At 33.8% G+C, this 20,329-nt stretch overlaps 2 protein-coding genes and 1 long non-coding RNA gene across 6 annotated transcripts in view; 1 reads left to right on the forward strand and 2 right to left on the reverse strand.

Annotated features, from left to right (window-relative positions):
• LOC128854767 (discs overgrown protein kinase) overlaps positions 1-13,775 on the forward strand; it is a 29,888-nt gene extending 16,113 nt beyond the window's left edge. For all 4 annotated transcript variants that reach the window (XM_054089142.1, XM_054089145.1, XM_054089144.1 and 1 more), the window contains 2 exons: positions 9,718-9,807; positions 9,875-13,775. In XM_054089142.1, the coding sequence (XP_053945117.1) occupies positions 9,970-11,277 (1,308 nt within the window). In that variant the 5' untranslated portion in view covers positions 9,718-9,807; positions 9,875-9,969 and the 3' untranslated portion in view covers positions 11,278-13,775. The remainder of the gene's footprint in view (positions 1-9,717; positions 9,808-9,874) is intronic.
• LOC128870327 (uncharacterized) lies at positions 148-1,852 on the reverse strand. The gene is made up of 4 exons (XM_054112957.1): positions 1,813-1,852; positions 824-1,753; positions 240-409; positions 148-177 (listed from the first exon to the last, which is right to left on the reverse strand). The coding sequence occupies exons 2-4, from the start codon at positions 1,407-1,409 to the stop codon at positions 148-150; spliced, it is 786 nt and encodes a 261-aa protein (XP_053968932.1). The 5' UTR covers positions 1,410-1,753; positions 1,813-1,852.
• A 4,251-nt stretch (positions 13,776-18,026) lies between the features above and the next one.
• Positions 18,027-18,587, reverse strand: LOC128854768 (uncharacterized). The gene is made up of 3 exons (XR_008453645.1): positions 18,424-18,587; positions 18,249-18,352; positions 18,027-18,176 (listed from the first exon to the last, which is right to left on the reverse strand). It is a non-coding gene; the product is annotated as an uncharacterized LOC128854768 (long non-coding RNA).
• Positions 18,588-20,329: the final 1,742 nt, after the last annotated feature.

Raw genomic sequence — 20,329 nt, forward strand, 5'->3', positions numbered from 1 at the left:
TTTGGCACTTCTAACTCTTTATTTTCAATCGAAATATTGTGAATCCAATTTTCATTTTCCGAAAGAAATTTTGTAAATCTATAACCACTTCTATCATAAATGTATTCGCATTTTCCGATAAAATCAAAACCTAAGATGACCTCATACTTAGACAAATTGTCTGGTACGACCAAGAAGCTATGCGCACAAACAAGATTATCAACAGTAATATTCGCTTTACACCTGCCGATAGCAATCACCTTTTTATTGCCATAACCCGAAAGACTGTCACTACATTTCTTTAGAGAACAATTTAATTTTTTTGCAACCGTTTGCTCAATTATAGAAATTTCTGCACCGCTGTCGATTAGGCAACGAACTTTTATGTTGTTAATCTGTACAGTCTTTTGCATGTTTTGCTGCTGCTCAACTGTATGGACCAAGTTTACGTCATTATTTTTTTGCGTACTTGATGGGCAATTTTTGGATATGTGTCCCGTTTTATTGCACCCAAAACATTTAGTTTGCTCTTTGCATTCGCTTCTTTTATGGTCAGTAGACCCGCAATTATAACAATGTTCTCGTTTGCTCTTTTTGTTTTTATTACTTTCCGTTGCACTAGAATTTCTACCATTATTTGCTTTTGCTTCTCTTTTCGTTTCTATTTGTTTTTCATAAGCTTCAAGCATTGCTTTCAAGTCGTCAAAATTCTTGGCAGCATGTAAAAAAGTTTTGTTCTCTGCTTTTTCATTTATTCCATCAATAATGTACCTAATGATCGAAGGGTCATCTACTTTGCCGAACGTTCCTAACCGTCGCATGTGTAACATATACTCATGCATACTTTCTGTACTCTTTTTGCGCCTCTCCTGCAATTGTTTGTGTATGTCGGCACTTACAAAGTCACGGCGAAATTCTCGTTCAACTTCTTTTCTAAGAGTATCATAATCAAAAACACAAATTGAATCCACGAACAGTTTAGCCGTCTTTGTCATCTTTTTGCGAGCGAAAACATATTTTTGATTATCGCTCCATTTCAGAGCTGCTGCACATTTCTCAAAATTCTCGAACCAGCTCTCCACACGCACCGGTGATTGACCATCGAAATCTCCGATTACACTATCAACGTTTTCTGTTGAAATTGCTGCTTGCTTTGTTTTTTGCTGCTCTTCTTCCTTCTGAAACTTCAACGTTAGAAGTTTTATTAGGTCGCCAATTTCAGTCATTTCTGCTTTTATTTTATTTTCTGATGTTTCGTCGTTGGTAGCGTCGAGAAAAACTTCGTCGTCGACTTCAAACTTCTCTTTTATATTTTCTTCCAGTAAATCGATCTCTTCTGTTGCTGACCTTTTTGCCCTTGCTATTGCGCGCTGCTCTCGGCTTGTTGGTTTTGTCACTTGCAAATTGGATTCGCCGTTTTGCATAGACATAAATTTTACCGTTTATATTTTATATCAAAATATATATTCTACTTTTAGCAACTTTTATGATTTTAAGCAACTTCAACTTAACCTTCTCTTAAAGTGTTTGTTCAACTTTAAAACACAATTAGGTCGACTTTAATAAAAATTAAAACTGCACGGTATTAGATTTTCCGAATTGGTTTTTTCAACTTATTAACCAAATTTTTATCAACTTTTATTCGCGACGGTTGAGCCCCCAAATGTAAGATAATATATTTAGTAAAAATGTTATTCAATAGTTATTTCAACTTTAAATTAAAAAGATGGTGATTAAAAAGATGAAGTTTAGTACGGCACGTCTGTTTGGGCAACTGAAAAGAACGACTTTTTATTAGCAAAAGCGCGCACACGAAAATACGACTTAACTCACCGACAACTTAAGGCGAACTCCTTTCTGCCTACTCTCCTACATACATATATGTACATATATAATAAGCGCTTACATCCTGTTTAGTTGTTTGGTCGAGCTCCTCCTCCGATTTGTGGCACCGGTCTTGATGTTTTCCCAGAAATGGACGGACCTACAGTTTTTCAGATTTGTTTTAGGTCGAGCGTTTTCATGGTAGAAAAACACTCAGAGGTTTGCCATTGCCTGCCAAGGGGCGACCACTATTAGAAAAAAATCAATACAACAGTGAAATGTGTATCAAATGTACTAGTTGTTTTAACAGTATACAGCATTCCCCATGAATTTTAAGGAAATGCTGCCGGGTGTGAATCCTAGTCGTTCCGGTACGCAAAAGAAATTGTCGTGGGAACGAAATAATTCCCAGTTATTTCAATCGCATCGAAACTTTTTGTTGTGTAACTGCTATTGAATTTGGTTTTCATCGACGTATATCTTCAGTTCTGCGTCCTCAAACTTTTTCGGTTGTCTAGACCTACATCTTCTGCCGCAATAAAATCACCAAAAACGGGTGGAGGTTCAGACGCAGTTTTTTTAATAGAGTTAAGTAAAACTTCGCGCCAATGTTGGTCGACATTTAGGAGATGTCAAAGGTTTTTAAGTTAAAACTGCTCTTAATAACAGTACTTTTCTGTTATTATGTTGGACTATGTAAAATACTTAAAGAATTACGACGACCGAATAGGTTGGTGCGTGACTACTATTCCGATGTACACAGGTTCGAATCGCCCCTCGGCAGACAATGGCAAACCTTCAGGTGTATTTCTACCATGAAAAAGCTCCTCATAAAAAGCTATCTGCCCTTAGGAGTCAGCGTAAAACTGTAGGTCCCTCTATATGTGGAAAAACAGCAAGACGCACACCCCAAATAGTAGGAGGGGTTCGGCTAAATAGCCAGTAAGGTTGTAAACCCCCAAGATTGGAAGTTTTGATGTTGTGCTTTCTCAGTGGTATATACAGTGAAACTTCGATGAAACGAAGTTGAAGGGATTGGACTAAATTTTAGTTATATAGGTACATATATAGTTTCATTATATTTAGAGAATATCAAAACCTATAATACGAAAAATTCAAAATGTTTGAAAAAATTCGTTATAAGTAGAGAACGACCGAATTTTGGTCATGTTCGGCCTGTCTGGTTTCGGTTCGGCTTCGGCAAAAAAACCCAAACTTTGTTTGGAACTTTCCTGACTTTCATTCCTTCTGAAAGAATTCAATGCAGCCTTTGGGATGTAGGTACCTACATGATAACGATATGCTTTGCAGTAATATCTTATTTACCCTTATTTTAATAAATATCTTCTGCCAAGAAATTGTAATATTTTTGAATGGTGGTATCCAGGACCAAATTTTCTGTTGTGAAAATTTGCTTCTCCAGATCCTTAATCGAGTGTGGGTAGTGAGCAATTGTTCAATGCTACAGATCAGCTCTATAATGATGAAACACTAGCAAACCCGGCCCCCTTCGCTGGGCACACTAAAATAGAATAGATATGGTTTAGAACAGAAAATATATGATTTTCATATTATTTATTTCTTTATTCTTTATTCAAGCGCTTTGGCATAAACAATATTTTTTGTTTTTCTATTTGTTTTTGAGTAAATATAAAATATAAATTGAAAATCAGGAAAAAAGAAGATTGTTTTTAAATTTCAAATCAACGCATATGAATAAACAATCGTCTTTTTTCCTGATCATCCATGAATTTTTCGTTTCAATTTATATGTTTTATTAAGCATTGGAGCTTTTTTAACCATTATCCATTTATATTTTTCAAAACAAAAAAACGAAACAAAATTTTTTTTCCACGAACACATAATTTCATTCGGATTTCACATTAAGTTCTCAAATTTCGTAAGAAATTATTCACTGTTCCAAAATCCACTACAAAAAAATTCACAAACAATTTTTACATGTTGCACTTACGTTTTTTCCTTATGGCATCCAAATCAGAGAGAAATATTGACACATTGTAACTCACACTATCAATTTGACAGTTCAGTTCCGCCACAAGCGTTACAAAAGTAAGCGACATTATGGCTGGTTCAAAAGAACGCTGTGCCCGTTGCCAGTGCTCCGAATTACAACCAAACTTTACGAAACCCATTTTCAATACTTACTTAACAATGTGCGTAAGTTTGGTTTAATTCGGTGCAAAGACACGGCGGGTCCACGTTTTGGCATATATTTCCAGACTCTAGTCATCAATAGGTATGAAAATTACCCCGTATTAAAGCACTTATCAACAGCTTTCATTTGATACCCATATTGTACATACACAACCAAAGGTTACCCGGATCCACGTTTTGACCTATATCTCGAGCCCTATTTCCAAAAAAAAATATAATCCATGTTACTCGTGGAGACCCCAGTCACAGAGCGGCATGAAAAATACTCTGTACTAAAGCATTCACCAACAGCTTCAATTTGATATCCATATTGTACAAACACATTCTAGGGTCCACGTTTTGGTCTCTATCTCGAGACCCTAGTCACGGAGCGGCATGAAAAATACTCTGGACTAAAGCATTCACCAACAGCTTCCATTTGATACCCATATTGTACATACACATCCGAAGGTTACCCGGGTCCACGTTTTGACCTATATCTCGAGCCCTATTTCCAAAAAAAAATATAATCCATGTTACTCGTGGATGATGTAGCTTTCGAATGGTGAAAGAATTTTTAAAATCGGTCCAGTAGTTTTTGAGCCTATTTATTACAACCAAACAAACAAAGTTTTCTTCTTTATAATATTAGTGTAGATAACCGCTTGCAAGGTAAAAATGCCGATAAACTATTCTTTTTACATTGTAATATTCAACTTTTTTGGTATTTTTACAATCATAGGTATATGTAAGGGACTGAAATTAATATGATTGAAACGTATGTACCTTTTTTTAATTGATTTTTAAAAGTTATGTGATTGCTTATTATTTGGGTGCTTGAGAAAATTTGTTTCGAAATTAGCCGGTAGATGTTTCGTCGTTCTCTACTTATAAGAATAGCGTCGTTTTTTTTGTTTTTGTTCCAGTTGTTATTTCAAATTGAGCCAAAAATATTATCTTATTTTAGTTTTCTTTCGTTCATTTTGAATAAAAGAATCAATTGAATTTGCTACAGATGGCAAATCTTCAAATATTATATATTATTGTAGAATCCTCAAATATTATACAAAGGGTGAATTTTAAGAGATATAGGAAAGTTTTTCAAAAAAACACACGTAAAATTCAGAAAAATGCATGATATTTTTATTTAAATCGATGGTACAGTCCATATAATTTACTGTTTGAAGATTATTTCATGCAAATGTTGGCCGCGACTGCGCTTCAAATGATCCATTCGCTCGCCTCTCAACCAGTCCATTGTTACGCGTGCTGTGTGGCATGTGGCACCGTCTTGCTGAAACCACATGTCATGCAAGTCAAGCTCTTGCATTTTGTGCAAAAAAAAGTTGGATATTATTTCACGGTAGCGCTCACCATTCACAGTTACGTTACGATTCGCAGCATTTTTGAAGAAGTACGGTTCAATGATGCCTCCAGCCCATAAACCTCACCAAACTGTGACCTTTTCTGGATACATTGGTAGCTCTTGAAATTCTTCTGGCTGATCTTCACTCCAAACTCGACAATTCTGCATTTACGTACCCATTGATCCAAAAATGAGCTTCGTCGCTGAACACAATTTTTCGATAAAAAAGTGGATCTTAAACTTTCTTAACACGCATTTTTATAATAAAATTCAATGATTTGCAAGCGTTGTTCGTTTGTAAGAATATTCATGGTTAAATTATAGACCAAACTGAAGATGTTTGACAGTGAAACAAAACACGAATCGTGCGTCTGCTGTTCGAACCAACTGTTTAAAAAGATAATAGCTAAAAAATCACCCGTTATTATTGGCCCCTATTATGAGTTACATTCGATCTTCAATAATCGCTGGTTGTCGAAGCTCGAAAATCGAATGTCAATTTGGTATTATGAGCGGTGCAACCCTATCGAAATTTTCGTTGTTTACCGAATTTAGAGTCGAATGCAATTTTGCTTTCGATTGTGCAGCGTATTGTGGGAAAACTTGTTAAAGTGTAAGTTGTTTGCGATTATTTATGGTTTTCTAGTAACCAAATAATAAATATATACTAATTTTGTTAATTTTATGCAGGTCGAAAGTCGTGAGTACCAAACAACAATTAGAAAGGCGAATCCACAATTCGCAAAAGGGATTTGCACCAAAGTTCAAGCAGCAAAAAAATGGGAGGAATTTACAACGGAGCTGAATTGCTTGGGAGCACCAATGAGAACGGCAGCAAAATGGATTAATCTTAATAATGGTTTTTTTTTTGTGATGTTGCTAGAAATACATTTTTGTTTTCCCTTGGCAGGTATGGGCTGAAATACGTAGAGGAACTGAAATACATATTTTTTTCGAATGACGAATAATTAAATAAAGAAAATTTATAACAAAAATAAAACAGAAACTGTGGCGGAACGGTTTCTATTTAATACTTTTTAGATTTTTCTATAATATTCTCAAAATTTCATTTCTTATGTTTTGTGCTTCTCCGTTATTTGACTCCACTTCAATATCTTCAGCATCTCGTACACAGTGGGTTGAGCAAGTCCTAGCTTACCTTCATTTCCAATACTCAATTGGTACGATCCCTGAGCACAAAATCGCAGAACTGTGGCTAGCTTTAACATATTTGGAATGGATTTGTATCGGGTGCACTGCTGCAACTGGTTTCTTTACTGGACAGTAGGTTCATAAACGCCTCTTTAGATAATCTAAAGTTCTATAAAAATCTGTAAGGAAATTTCTGTAATATTAAGTACGTCAACACATTTTGAAAATTCTAAACTTACTCAGTGGAAGCCATTTCTAGGGGGTTGGATGCGCCCCTCAACTGTTTTCTACTTCTAGCTAGTTCCACTAATCTTTCATAGTCCGATGAATCGTCGAACCACAACTCCGTTGTACTCATTTTCACAAAAAATCCTTTTTTTAACTTTTAAAAATGTTGTTAGCAAAGAATTTCAACACAATCGGTTGTTCTTTTAGTTTGATTTGCTGTATCAGCTGAGAAAAAATGATCTATTGTAAATGCGTCGAGCGATCGAAATTCACAATAGTCCTATTCTTCAACGAATGAGCACCATAATACCAAATGAAAATTCGTTCGATCAGCACTTTCGACTACAGTCGAAGATCGAATGTTGCTCATAATAAGGGCCATTGGCGAAGGCAAATCAACATGCGCTTCACTGGATATCTTATTTAAAAGCAAGACTGACAATGTATACTATCAACGCACTACAATTTGTTGTGTAGAGACCGTCAATATATTCAAAATTCGGTGTGTAAAAACTTTCATACTTCATTAAAGCTTTTGCTAAGCGAACTTTAACCGTCCATACTTTCTAAAGGTATTCATAGTCAAAATTTCTTCGTGAAATGTTTCTTCTACATCCATGGCAAACATTTTGTTACATTGAGTTTTTCGTTGTATTAATGTTCGTCATAACGGGGGCTTACTGCACTTGTATCTTGATATTGAAATACAATAAGTTCAATCAAGTTATTATTACCCTAAGTTTCGTTTTTTGTAAACTTATTTTTAACAAGTTAAAAACTCATCATACCGTATATCCTGAGCAAACTTAGGTGCCACCTCATCTACGGATAAACATCGCTTTTATTTTCCACGGATCATATTTAACATTGCATTATAATTAACAAAGAAATCTTTTTATTTTAATTTCTTAATTAAGTTACGCAACTTTTTACCCTATCTTTGACGCAAATCTGCATTTGTGCAACAGAAACATCGATTTACTCAATACGTACGTGCAACATATGCTTCGCTTGTACCTCCACCCCAATCACTCTTACACTGTAGGCACATACTAGTGTAATCTCCCCACCATACCACTCAAATCACTCATTAATGCCCCGCGTGCGAACTGCAGTCAATATTGAATACCCTTTGAATTGAAGATTTTTTCTATACACATTTTATGTAAAATACACTTTATATACAAACTGTTTTTATCTACATACAACATATATTGTATTTACAAATTTATATAAATGGTTTTAACTATCAACCAACGTTGTCAGAGAATGTGACCTATCTCTTGCGCATATTGTTCGCATTATCTACCCCAGAAGCGTTGCTTGTGTGTCGCACACGCGTTTCATTGACCACTGCACGGCGCTGCGTCGATCGTTCGCCTATACATCTCATATCACCTCAATTCAATGGGGTTTCATGTTGTGCATACTCATGTTTACAAGCTTTCATACTAAATTATTGCCACCCTGTTCCTCCCGCTTCTGCTACTTCAACTTATTCTTTTCAGCTGTTTTGCGTACTACTACTAGCACAAAAACCACAAACAGCCAATATTTGTGCGGCGCACAAACTTTTCGTCTTCATTGTTTGCCGCAAATGCCACTTTCGTCTCCGCCGACCTGTCGTTGGTTGACTTGGTGACGTGCACGTTTCTTCTAAATGGGTGATAGCTGCTGGCCGCTGGCCACTGCTAACTCACTCGACAAAGTTAATTTATTTATATTTTCGGTTTCTATGGTTACATTAATGTGTGTTCAGAACCTTGGTATTGTTACAATGTGATTCTCCTGTTCGAGCTGGGGATATCAGATTTCGTTATTCAATTAACTTTTCTGAGAGTGTTTTAATTATGAAGCCTATATTCTGGTTGTGAACGGGCCAAAACAAGCGTTAATATTTAGTTGTAATGACAAAAAAAAGTTTCTTATAAAACTTCCTCTAAATGTTGGCGGCAAAACTGAAGGCAAATTTCGTTATTTTTCATGCATGAATTAACATTGCAAAACAACCGATGGCACTATTGATAGTAAAAAAATTGTTTCACTATTGATTTTTTTAAGCTCTCTGGAATATTTTATGTATGTAGGCTTGATTAATTGTTACGTGAAAGAGAAGGTATACGCCAACAGCCCAGGGTCGATTCAAGACCTCAAAGATTGACTTCGTGAGGCTATCGAGGACATAGGGCAGCCACTTGCAATTCAATTATGGCAAATTTCATGAAAAGGATATTGTCCTGTAAGCGTGGTCGTGGGGGTCATTTGCCTGATGTTATTTCCCACCTTCCTCTTTATAATGAAATAAACATCCGACCACTTATATTAAAAAATATCATTTTTCTTTGAATATCAAAATAACACCTCTGTTTGAAAACTCCTATATATTGTATATAGTTAGTGCTTACACCATTTTTGGGTATTTGGCCGATCTCGTTACGTTCGGAAATAAAACGCTTTTTTACCTCGCAAACTGCCCTCGTAAGTTGCCAGAACGACTTGAATTTAAATCCGCACAAGCCATTCTCCAAATGTTGTGCTCAGGTGTTAAAATTTCATGAAAGATTGTCTCTGGTCTTGGACGAAGTATTGTATACCATCCTTACGTTGAATTCTCAAAAGTTTGAGTCTGCTCATAAAAATGGGTGAGAATGTTTTGTAAAAAACTGTGACTTGTTATCGGGTATACAGTATTGGCCAAAACTAAAGAATTTCCCTTACAGCATTACTCAAAATGCCAAGTAATTTAATAAAAACCACGTGAAATATTGCATATTTGAATGTTTAATAATAAATTAGTATCATATTTCGGTATTTTTTTTCAGTGCGCTATGAGTATTAAAAAGGTTACAAAAATATTTACATATGTACTTCTGATTTTGTGCCTTCAAAAGTATTTGTCAAATACAATTTTCCATTCACCTACAATTTTGTATTTATATTTTAGTTATATTTTTTTGTAATTTTCTACTACTAAATTTCAGTAAAATAAAAAAAATTTCTCTTTATTTTTTCAGTTTATAAGATCTACAATTGATGATCTAAACCACATTCTTCTCCAAGAAGCCAATTGTCATTAAAAGCATCATTAAATATACAACAAAGAGGTTCAATTGCTTGAATTTATTGACTTAGATCAATTTAATTGACTAATAAATATTTTTTGCTTTTTAGCGAAGAAGCCCATCATCCATACTTCGTCATCAAAACCAAACAACTCTAAATACATCATCCACCACTAGCATACAGACCATTGATTTATAAAAGAAATGGAACTGAGAGTTGGCAATAAATATCGCCTGGGTCGTAAGATCGGCTCAGGTTCGTTTGGCGATATTTACCTAGGCACCACAATAAACACAGGCGAGGAAGTCGCCATAAAACTTGAATGCATACGCACGAAACATCCCCAGCTACACATCGAGTCAAAATTCTATAAAACCATGCAGGGCGGCATTGGTATACCGCGCATAATCTGGTGTGGGTCGGAAGGTGATTACAATGTGATGGTGATGGAATTGTTAGGCCCATCATTGGAAGATTTATTCAATTTCTGTTCACGTCGCTTCTCACTAAAAACAGTACTATTACTCGCCGATCAGATGATATCACGCATCGATTATATACATTCTCGTGACTTCATACATCGAGACATAAAACCGGACAATTTTCTCATGGGTTTGGGCAAAAAGGGAAATCTCGTTTATATAATTGACTTTGGACTGGCGAAAAAATTCCGCGATGCCCGCTCTCTGAAACACATACCCTACCGGGAAAACAAAAATCTCACAGGTACCGCACGTTATGCCTCAATCAACACACATTTGGGCATTGAACAGTCGCGTCGTGATGATTTGGAATCGCTCGGTTATGTGCTGATGTATTTTAATTTGGGTGCACTGCCGTGGCAAGGTCTGAAGGCTGCCAACAAACGTCAGAAGTATGAACGCATCTCGGAGAAGAAACTGTCGACGACAATACTGTCGCTGTGTAAAGGTTTCCCCAGCGAATTTGTCAACTATTTGAATTTCTGCCGTCAAATGCACTTTGAACAACGGCCCGATTATTGCTATTTAAGAAAACTCTTCCGTAATTTGTTCCATCGTCTTGGCTTCACTTATGACTATGTCTTCGACTGGAATCTGCTGAAATTTGGCGGGCCACGTAATCCGCAAGCCATTCAACAACAACAGGATGGTGGCGGTGAATGCCAACAAGGACAAGAGGCGTCCGCTTCACAACAGCAACAACACCAACACAATCAGAAGCAAATAGCTGGTGGTGTCGCTGCCGTAGGTAGTGCACAAATCATGAACTCGGGAGGCGGTGGAGGTGCGCAAACACTGGTCAGTAGTAGTGGTGCAATGGTCGGTGGTGGCACTTCCCAAATGGTGGTCGGCAGTGGCAATGGTGGCGGCGGCCTAAATATGGATGATTCAATGGCGGCCACGAACTCATCACGTCCTCCCTACGATACCCCCGAACGGCGTCCATCGATTCGCATGCGTCCAGGTGGTGGTGGAGGCGGCGGCGTGGTGCAGCCGGGCGTTGTCAACGACGTGAGAAACGCGAAATAATATTTTATTGTTTAGATTTCAAGTACATACTTATATATATATGTATGTATATATATATATATATATATTTATGTTAACATATACATAATTGAACGCTAGTTAATAGAGTATAGGTCAGGTCGTCTTCATGTAGTTTTAGCAATTTTAGATTTTGAAACTCGTTTAATTTCATTTCACGCACTGAGCACTGATTGTTGTTGACATTGCGTTTGGGTTTAGAAACGAATGCCGGCAAACAAACAATGACCCAGTAATATTTGTTAAGCATAATTCGGCTGGAAAAAGATTTACAAACCCCCATTAAACAACTTTTGAGCAGTAATCACTCAACAGAAATCGTGGCGAAAATATGTAATAAATATTAAATTTCAGAATTACAGTAATAATACATATACATATACAAGATATGATATATGAAGTGAACTGCGTTAAGTTGTTTAGTTGGTGCAACAAAGACACACATTTGTTTTAAGTGCGGATGTTTGCCGCAAAGCAACAATAAAACTCATACAAATAATGTATAACCGCAAAAATCTGAATACAACCTGTATGTATTCGTTAAAAATACACCTACAAACTTTATATATACATATATTCATGCTCTAGAATATACATATATAAAAGCTTAGATATATGTGGAGATACTTTTAATATTTAAGTTTATATTCCTAAATCTAAACTGCTCCTCTAGACATTGTTTGCGAATGTGAAATCAAAGCATGGAAGAAAAATGCCAACAAAACAAAAAACAACACAGAGAGAAATTAAGCAGAATAATCGTAAAAATGAAAAGGAAAAACCATAACAGCAGGCAAAGAAACTAATGTGTATACTTAAAAATAGCAAAATAAAACGATGTAAAGAACGTAATACAAACAAAAAAAAAATAATAATAATAATAATACAGAAAATATTGAAGATGTACGTGGATGGTACCACATTGCTATTGAGAAATTTTATGCTGTATAAAACTTTGTAATGCATACAAAATTGTATGCGTGTATACACATACACATATACATTATTTGATTAATTAATGAATAGATGTATGTAGTTTTGCTGAAATTTATCGAACTTTTATTGCGAGAGAAGGTACTGCATTGTTGTAGGCCACCTCCTTCATCCAAGACACATGTGCACCAATAGATTTGCATTGTATGTATATTTATATATAAACATTCTTTAAGATTAATACCTATTCATATTTTTTATTGAAAAAATAGAAAAAGAAAATACTTTATTTTGAAATCTTTAAAACAAAAACGAAAAATCGATTATAATTTCTTCACTTTTAACTAATGCTGGAAGGCATGTCTTGGGATACTATTTTCGCTAGTCACTAATAATTCGTACTGCTCCGATTTCTTGTCATATACCTCCCGTTGCGAAATTATAAACGCGCCACTATTTTGTTTTTATAAAAACTACTAAAAGAAAACATGTGACAACGCAAAGTTTTAAACTTTGTACATAATTTTGAAAATTTTCATCAAAACTTACTACTTCTTAACCAGAGTTTTTAGAATTCTGATGATTTTTTCCATAGAAAGTGCTTGCTAGAATTTTTTTATGCGGAAGAAAAACATGCCAGCAAAAAATAATAGCCAAACATCTATGGTATTCTCTATTCACTTCAAACTTGCACTTGCTAAAAATTTTGTACAAAGTTTGAAACTTTCTTTGATGGTTTTTGTTGTAGTATGAATTATATTTTTATAAAAAAAATAGGGGTGTGTTTATAATCTTGGAACGGAATGTATATGAGAAGAAATCGTAGGAGTACGAATCAAATCATAGTGGTTAGGGCAAGTACGTGCAGCCGTGCAAGGCGATTTAATTTGAAATAGGGCAGTTTTGTAATTAGCAATAATTGTAATAGGGTTGGATTTCAAAGTCACAATTAACAGAAAATTTAGAAATACTCAATTCTGTGCTTACCTTGATAAAACTGAAAGGTTTTTATATACTGTGCTCTTCACCACTCTATGGTGAGCGATGGAATGTAAACAGAAGTCAGCTGTTTACTGCAAGAAACTATTGAAAACGTAAAAAATTCAGTTTTCCCTTACTTCTATATAATTTAAGCTATTTATTATTTATGTGCACAAAATCAAATCACGGTCGTGCTATGCATGAACAGTTACAGCGTTTTGTCTCCTATGTACGTTTTATTCCAAAGTTTCGAAAAAATCGATGAGGCAGTTTCAGATGAAGTTGTTTTTATTTAAAAGTTAATGAATGTTTTCATTTCAAGTTTTCTATTTGATATGAAATTGTTTTTTTTTTTTTAAGCTTATTCATGTTTTAATTCCAAGTTTTTATTTTTAAATTTGGTAAATTGTTTATAATGGCTTTGCTAATTCAAGAGTTATGGGAATTCTTTTCTTGTTTATAGTCCATTTATAGAAGCGTGGAATATTAAATTTTTTTATTTCATTTTACTAATTACTCTACACAATTTTGAAATGTTTGAAGCAGCCTTGAAAGTTAAATTTAAATTGTTCAAAAATGGTTTTATTTGTCACAGAAATTTGACATCTTCACAATTTATCGAGGAAAGTACTTTTTATCTTTGTCACAGAACACCAAACATTTGATAAACAGTCAATATTGATAAATAAGCAAGATGGTTAATTGATCAAGGGCTCAAAATTGGGTTGTAAAAGTATGCACATCTTCGCCACTTTGCACTATATTTCAGGAGTTTATATATTTAATATTTCAAAACTTTTCTGGTTTTCGCCAACATTAACAGGGAAATAGTTGTGGATTTTTTTTCAGTCATACTAGAATTATCCTATGGGAAATTATTTCATACATAAATTTTATTTGTGATTTCTTTACCGCTTTCAAATGTTCTTTTCATAGTACTTGAGTACTTGAAATCATAGGTATATATGTATTATAATTAATACACATTTTTCATTTGCTGGACTTAAAACTGCAATTTTGTTCTAAAAGCATGGGATACTGGTAACTTACTTTAAAGCATTTTTCATAGATACATTTCATGAGCTCTCATACTTCCACATTAATATACCGTGCGTGCAAATATCTAGATTGGGGGCAAAAATTACTGAAGAAATGTAAATGTTTTGTTAACTCATAGGAATAAAAAAAAAATGCTAAACACAAAGCAGCAAGAAAAATAAACTTATATTTAGCTTAAAAAATTAAAAAAAGCGTATTCGCCAGTCACCAGAAGCACGATGGGACGCCATTTACATGCGTGAAATCCTCACCTGACGCGACATCATTGCGTACGTGCAATCCAATAAAATCAAACACACAAAGAATAATAATAAATATAAAATCAATTAAAAGCTTTAAATAAAAAACTATGTTTACTTGTAAAGAGCACCATAAAATTTCGTGTGTATTGTATGCATGTATACGCGCATGCGCTAGAGTGGCGTATAGTTTCTACCATTTCTTGCATTTTGCATTACATTTTGGTATTCGTATGATTTTTGATGCGTAAATTCAAAACGTTTCTCTAATAAAAGAAACGAATTAAACAAAAAAAAAAAAACAAAATATGTACTGCAATAAAATAGTTTATTAACCGAAGTAAAATACATATAAAATTATATACATACTCATATATGTATGTATGTACATAACTATATACAAATTTAGGAAAAAGCTTACCGAAACATTTATTATTTTTAATTTAAACTAAACTAAACCATAAGTAGCTGTATGTAAAATATTTAATAATTAAAATAACTTTATTAAGAATGCGCTAGACATGTAATATAACTAGATACATAAATTTAGTAAGCAACATAAAACAAATTGAAGAAAAATGCGATCACTTGGAAAATACAAAGCGTATAAAAACTACAAAAGAATAAACAAAAGCAAGTTAGAAACAAAAACCTTTAAGTGTAACTTTAATAATTAATGCAACAAACAAACGACAAAGGACACGTAGATTGCGTCCCTAATTAGCTCTTAGTAACTGATACATTTTTAATTTAATTCAATTCAATGCGTATAAGTACGATATATGGAAATAAAACATAATGATATGGATAAAAAAGAATTGTAACAATATTTGTCTTTCTCTAATTCTGATTGCATGCATGTTCGTACTTTGGAAAAAATGTCTACATACTCACAGTGCCGAACTTTGCTATAATTTTGCACTCAATTCGCCTTATATGAATTTAGTGCAATAGACTTCTTCAAAAAACGTGCTAAATGACATCTGGCATTTTCTAATAATTTTACTATGAATAGAATGTTTAAAAACAAAAATTAACTAAGACTTCTTTTAATGCCAATTTGTACATGCCCGTCATGAATAAAACATATGTGCGCCAATACTAAAACATGAAATATGTGGTATATTGCCCTACGCTCGAACTTAAACCAGTAGAAGTGTCAAGTAACAAAATTGTCAAACAAAGGAACCTTAAAAATGTAAAGAAACGGAAAAAATGTATTCTTATCCGTCAAGCCCAAATTATTTTCACTCCCACATTCCCAAGTTAGTCGGTTCTACATTACCAGAACGACTCAGTATACATGGGGACGTTTTTGCTGTTACAACAACAACATTCACACTCGGCGCCTATTTATTAAAAATTAAGCGGAATTATTTTCACCATCATATACATATGTACATATTTTATTACTTATAATTTTGGCAGAAGAATAGACAGAGAATGGATGCAGGGAACGCTAGCAAAAGCAAACTCAGTTACAGTTATGGTTTTTTTTCGTCTTTTTTGACTATTATTTGTCGTCTTTTTTAAGTCTTTTCTTCTTTTGTGTTTGTTTTTTCGTTTTGGTCTATTATTTGTCTTCTGTTTTTTGTCTTGGATTTTTTATCTTTAAGTTTTTTTTTTTGAAGTGAAACTTCTTAGGCGTCGATGGATGAGCGAGAATGGAGAGTAAAATTTCAAGGCCATGCAACGTTTTGGGCATTTTCGTTCCGCGAGAGAGAAAAAAATATAACGTAGAGGAAAAGGAGAGAGAGAGCTATACCTTATATATATCTTAGATACACTTTAGGCTATTTTTTCTGAGTTTTTCCTCGTGGTTGCTAATTTCTAGTGAGAAATAATACTGCCTACTTTTTGGTGCTTGTTTGTTGGTGCAAACTTGAAGGAAATATATTTTTGGTGCCTTGGGGCGTTTTTTGGTCCCAATTTTTTTGACGCCTACTTTTTTGGTGCCTACTTTTTGACGCTTATTTCCGTTTCCTGGCGAGTGCTTGTGCGTACTATAAAGTGCTATCCATTCCGGCGTCGGATTTATTGGAATTGCCCTGCGGTATTTTGTGCCGTTGCTGCGGTCCTGTAATCGCTGCGTTTGTGCGGGTGATAAACGCTCGGAGTAGTGCGCGTTGTTGCCACGGTTTGTGTCCGGCGTTTACCTACACCAATCGACCCTTCTCCGTTTTTTGTAAATTTTGTGTATTTGTATTCTCTGCAAATGTGAATTTAATTTGATATATATTCTTTCTCTCTCTCTCTCATTCTCTCTCGGGTCTCTCCCTCTTTCTTTGTCTGCCTTGAAAGTTTCACTTCTGTTATGTGTACTACGCTACACGTTCGTGTTTGTTTTTGTAGATCTACTATTAGAGTTGAGATGAGTAAAGTCACTTTCAAGTAAGATTTTTTTTTTGTCAGCTGGCTTTTTAGACTTATCAGGCATTACTTTTACTAAATAAGGCAGCATTTAACTCCAACCATCAGAACCTTAAAGTCTTTCGGGAATTCTGCTTCAAACGGCGCATTGGTCTGATGGTGAATAAAACTACAAGTATTGTATTTATTAATAAGAAATTAAAATTATGCTTTTGTATTTAAGAAATCCTTCCAAAACGTTAGCTAAATCAATGTGCAATATTTATTTATGGCATTTACTTTGAAGGAATCTTGATAATATTATGGGGTATTTTGTGTAACCTAAATAGCGGTTTTTTTTTTTTTGTTTTTTTTTTTTTGTATTCTTTTTAGTATAGTTAACGAGGTGTCTGAATAACCAAAACTTTCAATAAACTTACTGTAAGGTTTCGAAATTTCCCACTACCCTTACGGTAGATTTTATTCTTAAAATTCTAACAAAAAATTAGGATAACGGTTATTTATTCTTACGGGACTTAAATAGTACTATCTCATCGAGTAACAACTACGACGATGTACTTTACTTGAGCTAGAACTACATACCAAGCATAGCAGGCGGTATGGCTTGCAGCGCTTCGTTCAGCAGACGTCTCACATCTATATATGGAGTGTTAGTGTAATGTGTGCGCATGTTTTGCAGCCAGTTCTTTCTGCACAGCTTTGGCTTTTCTTCTAAAAAAAATTATCCAGGATAAATGATTGATTTTTAAAGACTTGCAGTATAATTGACTGAAATAAATAATTATGGATGAGTGTGTGAAGCAGTTGGGTGGCTCCTTTTAAATGATTCGCGCTTTGGTTCCATTCAACACTGCAGATGTGTAAAATCTTATTAAATGGAAGTATGAGTAATGAAATATATTATTTAATTTTACGAAATTGTTTAACATGCAATTTTTTAGATTTATAGCCTTGTTAAAAAAAACGGCACTAGGCTATTACTTGTGAGTTGAGCTTTTTTTTTAACTCAACCCAAATTGTATTTCATTCGCTTAACCCATTTTGAATCAAGCGTTCATTATTTTTTCTAACGTTCACACTCTGGATGTTGCATGTTGTTTTTGGAAAGTAATAGGTCTATTTATAAGTTCGTGCGGTTTTACAACAGATGGCGTAACTTGATTATTATTCCGCACGAACTTATTCATAGTCCTATTAGTTTCGGCATAAAACATTTCTCTGCTCCTTTAGAATTTTACATTGCGCTAGGATGTATTGCAAAAAAGTAATTTTTGTCTGAACAAAAAAGTTTTGGTTTCACTGAAAAGGGTCGTTATTTTAGTTCTTGTTTTTTGCATAGAGGGAATATTCATGAATAATTTATTTACTTACCTAAAGCTAAGAATTCTGTTTGACAGTTTCTAAAAAAGTAATGATCTTCAGGTAATAAGTCATTTAGGATTTACAAAACCAGTTAAAGTAGGATTTTAGTTACCCTAATAACAAAATGGAGAGAAAGCGTTGTTGCCATTGCTAATATTTATAAAAATAATAGGTTAGCGAATACCTTTGCTGGGTGTTTGACGGAGCTTCTCCAATTTATGGTTTGGGTGTTGTCTCACAAATGAAAATAACTGCAGTTTTCTACCATTTTTTTTTTTAGTTTTTGAGAACAAAGGTTGCATTTGTATGCCCTATAAATGTAAATAGTTGCTCTTCGCAATATATATGTATATGTACTTGTACTTCAATACTTATCTTCAAGCACTTTCTTTTGTTTATTTTAAAATTCATCGATGCAGGTGCCACCGCTTTCAATATAGAATAAATCCAATTTTTATATGTATACTATTATATATAGAATAATATAATTATTAATTGAGCTAACAAAAGATTATCGATTAAAATCAATTGTTCATTACAGCTAAGGAATTGTAAAGCTTCCCTGCAGGAAATTTAGCTCACTTCAACTTCTCTTTAAATACACTATTTTTACTTTTGCATGGCGATTGCGCCAAAAATTTGCTTAGGTTTCCCCAAATTGGGTTCATTAATAGAATATTAGTAGTACCGCCAGTTCTTTAAAGTGTCAGTTCAACATACAACAATTAACGACGTCAAGCAAAGTGGAAGAACATTAACATGTAATTTTGACATATTCTTCCAAAAACATAAATTTGTTTGTGTTTTCAATAAATAAAAAATTACTCAAAACGAAACTATATTTTTTATGAGTAACATTACTTGTATTCTTTATTCAATTTTTCTGAAAAAATAGACTTATTGTAGGCATCCTACATGTCTTTTGAACAACTCTGAAACCCATTCAGAGTTAATCGTAACAAGTGAGCTAAAGTTAACTATTTTAGTAACCTACGGAATTTCCCGCAGGGATAAGAGTAAGTATTTATATATGTGCATATATATGTATATTTCGATTTTTAATCTTTATTTATGATTTGAAAATAATCATGAAAATATATATAATAATATGTATTCGTTTTGCAAGCAAAATTAAGTGGTCTTTTTAAAATAATCACACTTTCTGCACGCACACGATAATGAAATTTGTTTTGACATACACATTCAAATAAATCAATCGTGTAATAAAATGTAACTAAATTTGGAATTCCAGTTCAGAACGAAAGTTTCTCAACAACTCTAATTGTATTAAAGTTTCAAATGCACTTATTTAATTTTATCTCTGGACTCAAAAGTCGAAAAGCAGTGGCTTATCGAAAACAAATGTTTAGCCCGAGTTTCTTTCTAGCGCGAATGGATGATCTCGGACAAATGAAGGAAGAGCCCAGCACTTTTATGGCAGATGGTTTATATGGGCCGAGAGCAGTTAAGAAATGTTTTCGATTTTTTTTAGCCAGAAATTTTATTTTGTACATCAACATTAAATAGATCGACTGTCGTTGAATTTAGCTCGGTCATGTATGTACATATAAAGCGAATTTATAATAAGTTTATAAGTTAGATAAGTGATTATAAAAATACATATATCTAGGTATATGTGCATATACATGTGTAAGTAGTACCAGTTTTGAATATAAAAAACACTTAAAAATTAAGCTTGAATTTCTACAATATTAAATGTCCAATATGTGAAGTTAGTTTATTATATCAGAATAATCTTTATTAAATAATTTTTATATCAATTACAATAAATATGATTGCTTGCATTAGTTTAAATACATTCTAGCGTAAAAAGTGTGCGAGCCATCAACAAATATTTATAATGCATTAGAAAACCAAAATACAAATTGCAACAACAAAAACCACCACAGTGATATAAATTATAAAATATAGCAGTAACCAGAAGCGTAGGAGTGTAACCGGAAAATAAATAATTAAATGTATAATATAACTAATATACATATTTCTGACATTTACTGTAATTTAAAACTATTGCAAAAGCTGTATAATGCATATGAACTATAATAGCTACTAAGAATGTAAATGCTTAA

Source organism: Anastrepha ludens, chromosome 2 (genome assembly GCF_028408465.1).
Source record: "Anastrepha ludens isolate Willacy chromosome 2, idAnaLude1.1, whole genome shotgun sequence".
NCBI lineage: Eukaryota > Metazoa > Arthropoda > Insecta > Diptera > Tephritidae > Anastrepha > Anastrepha ludens.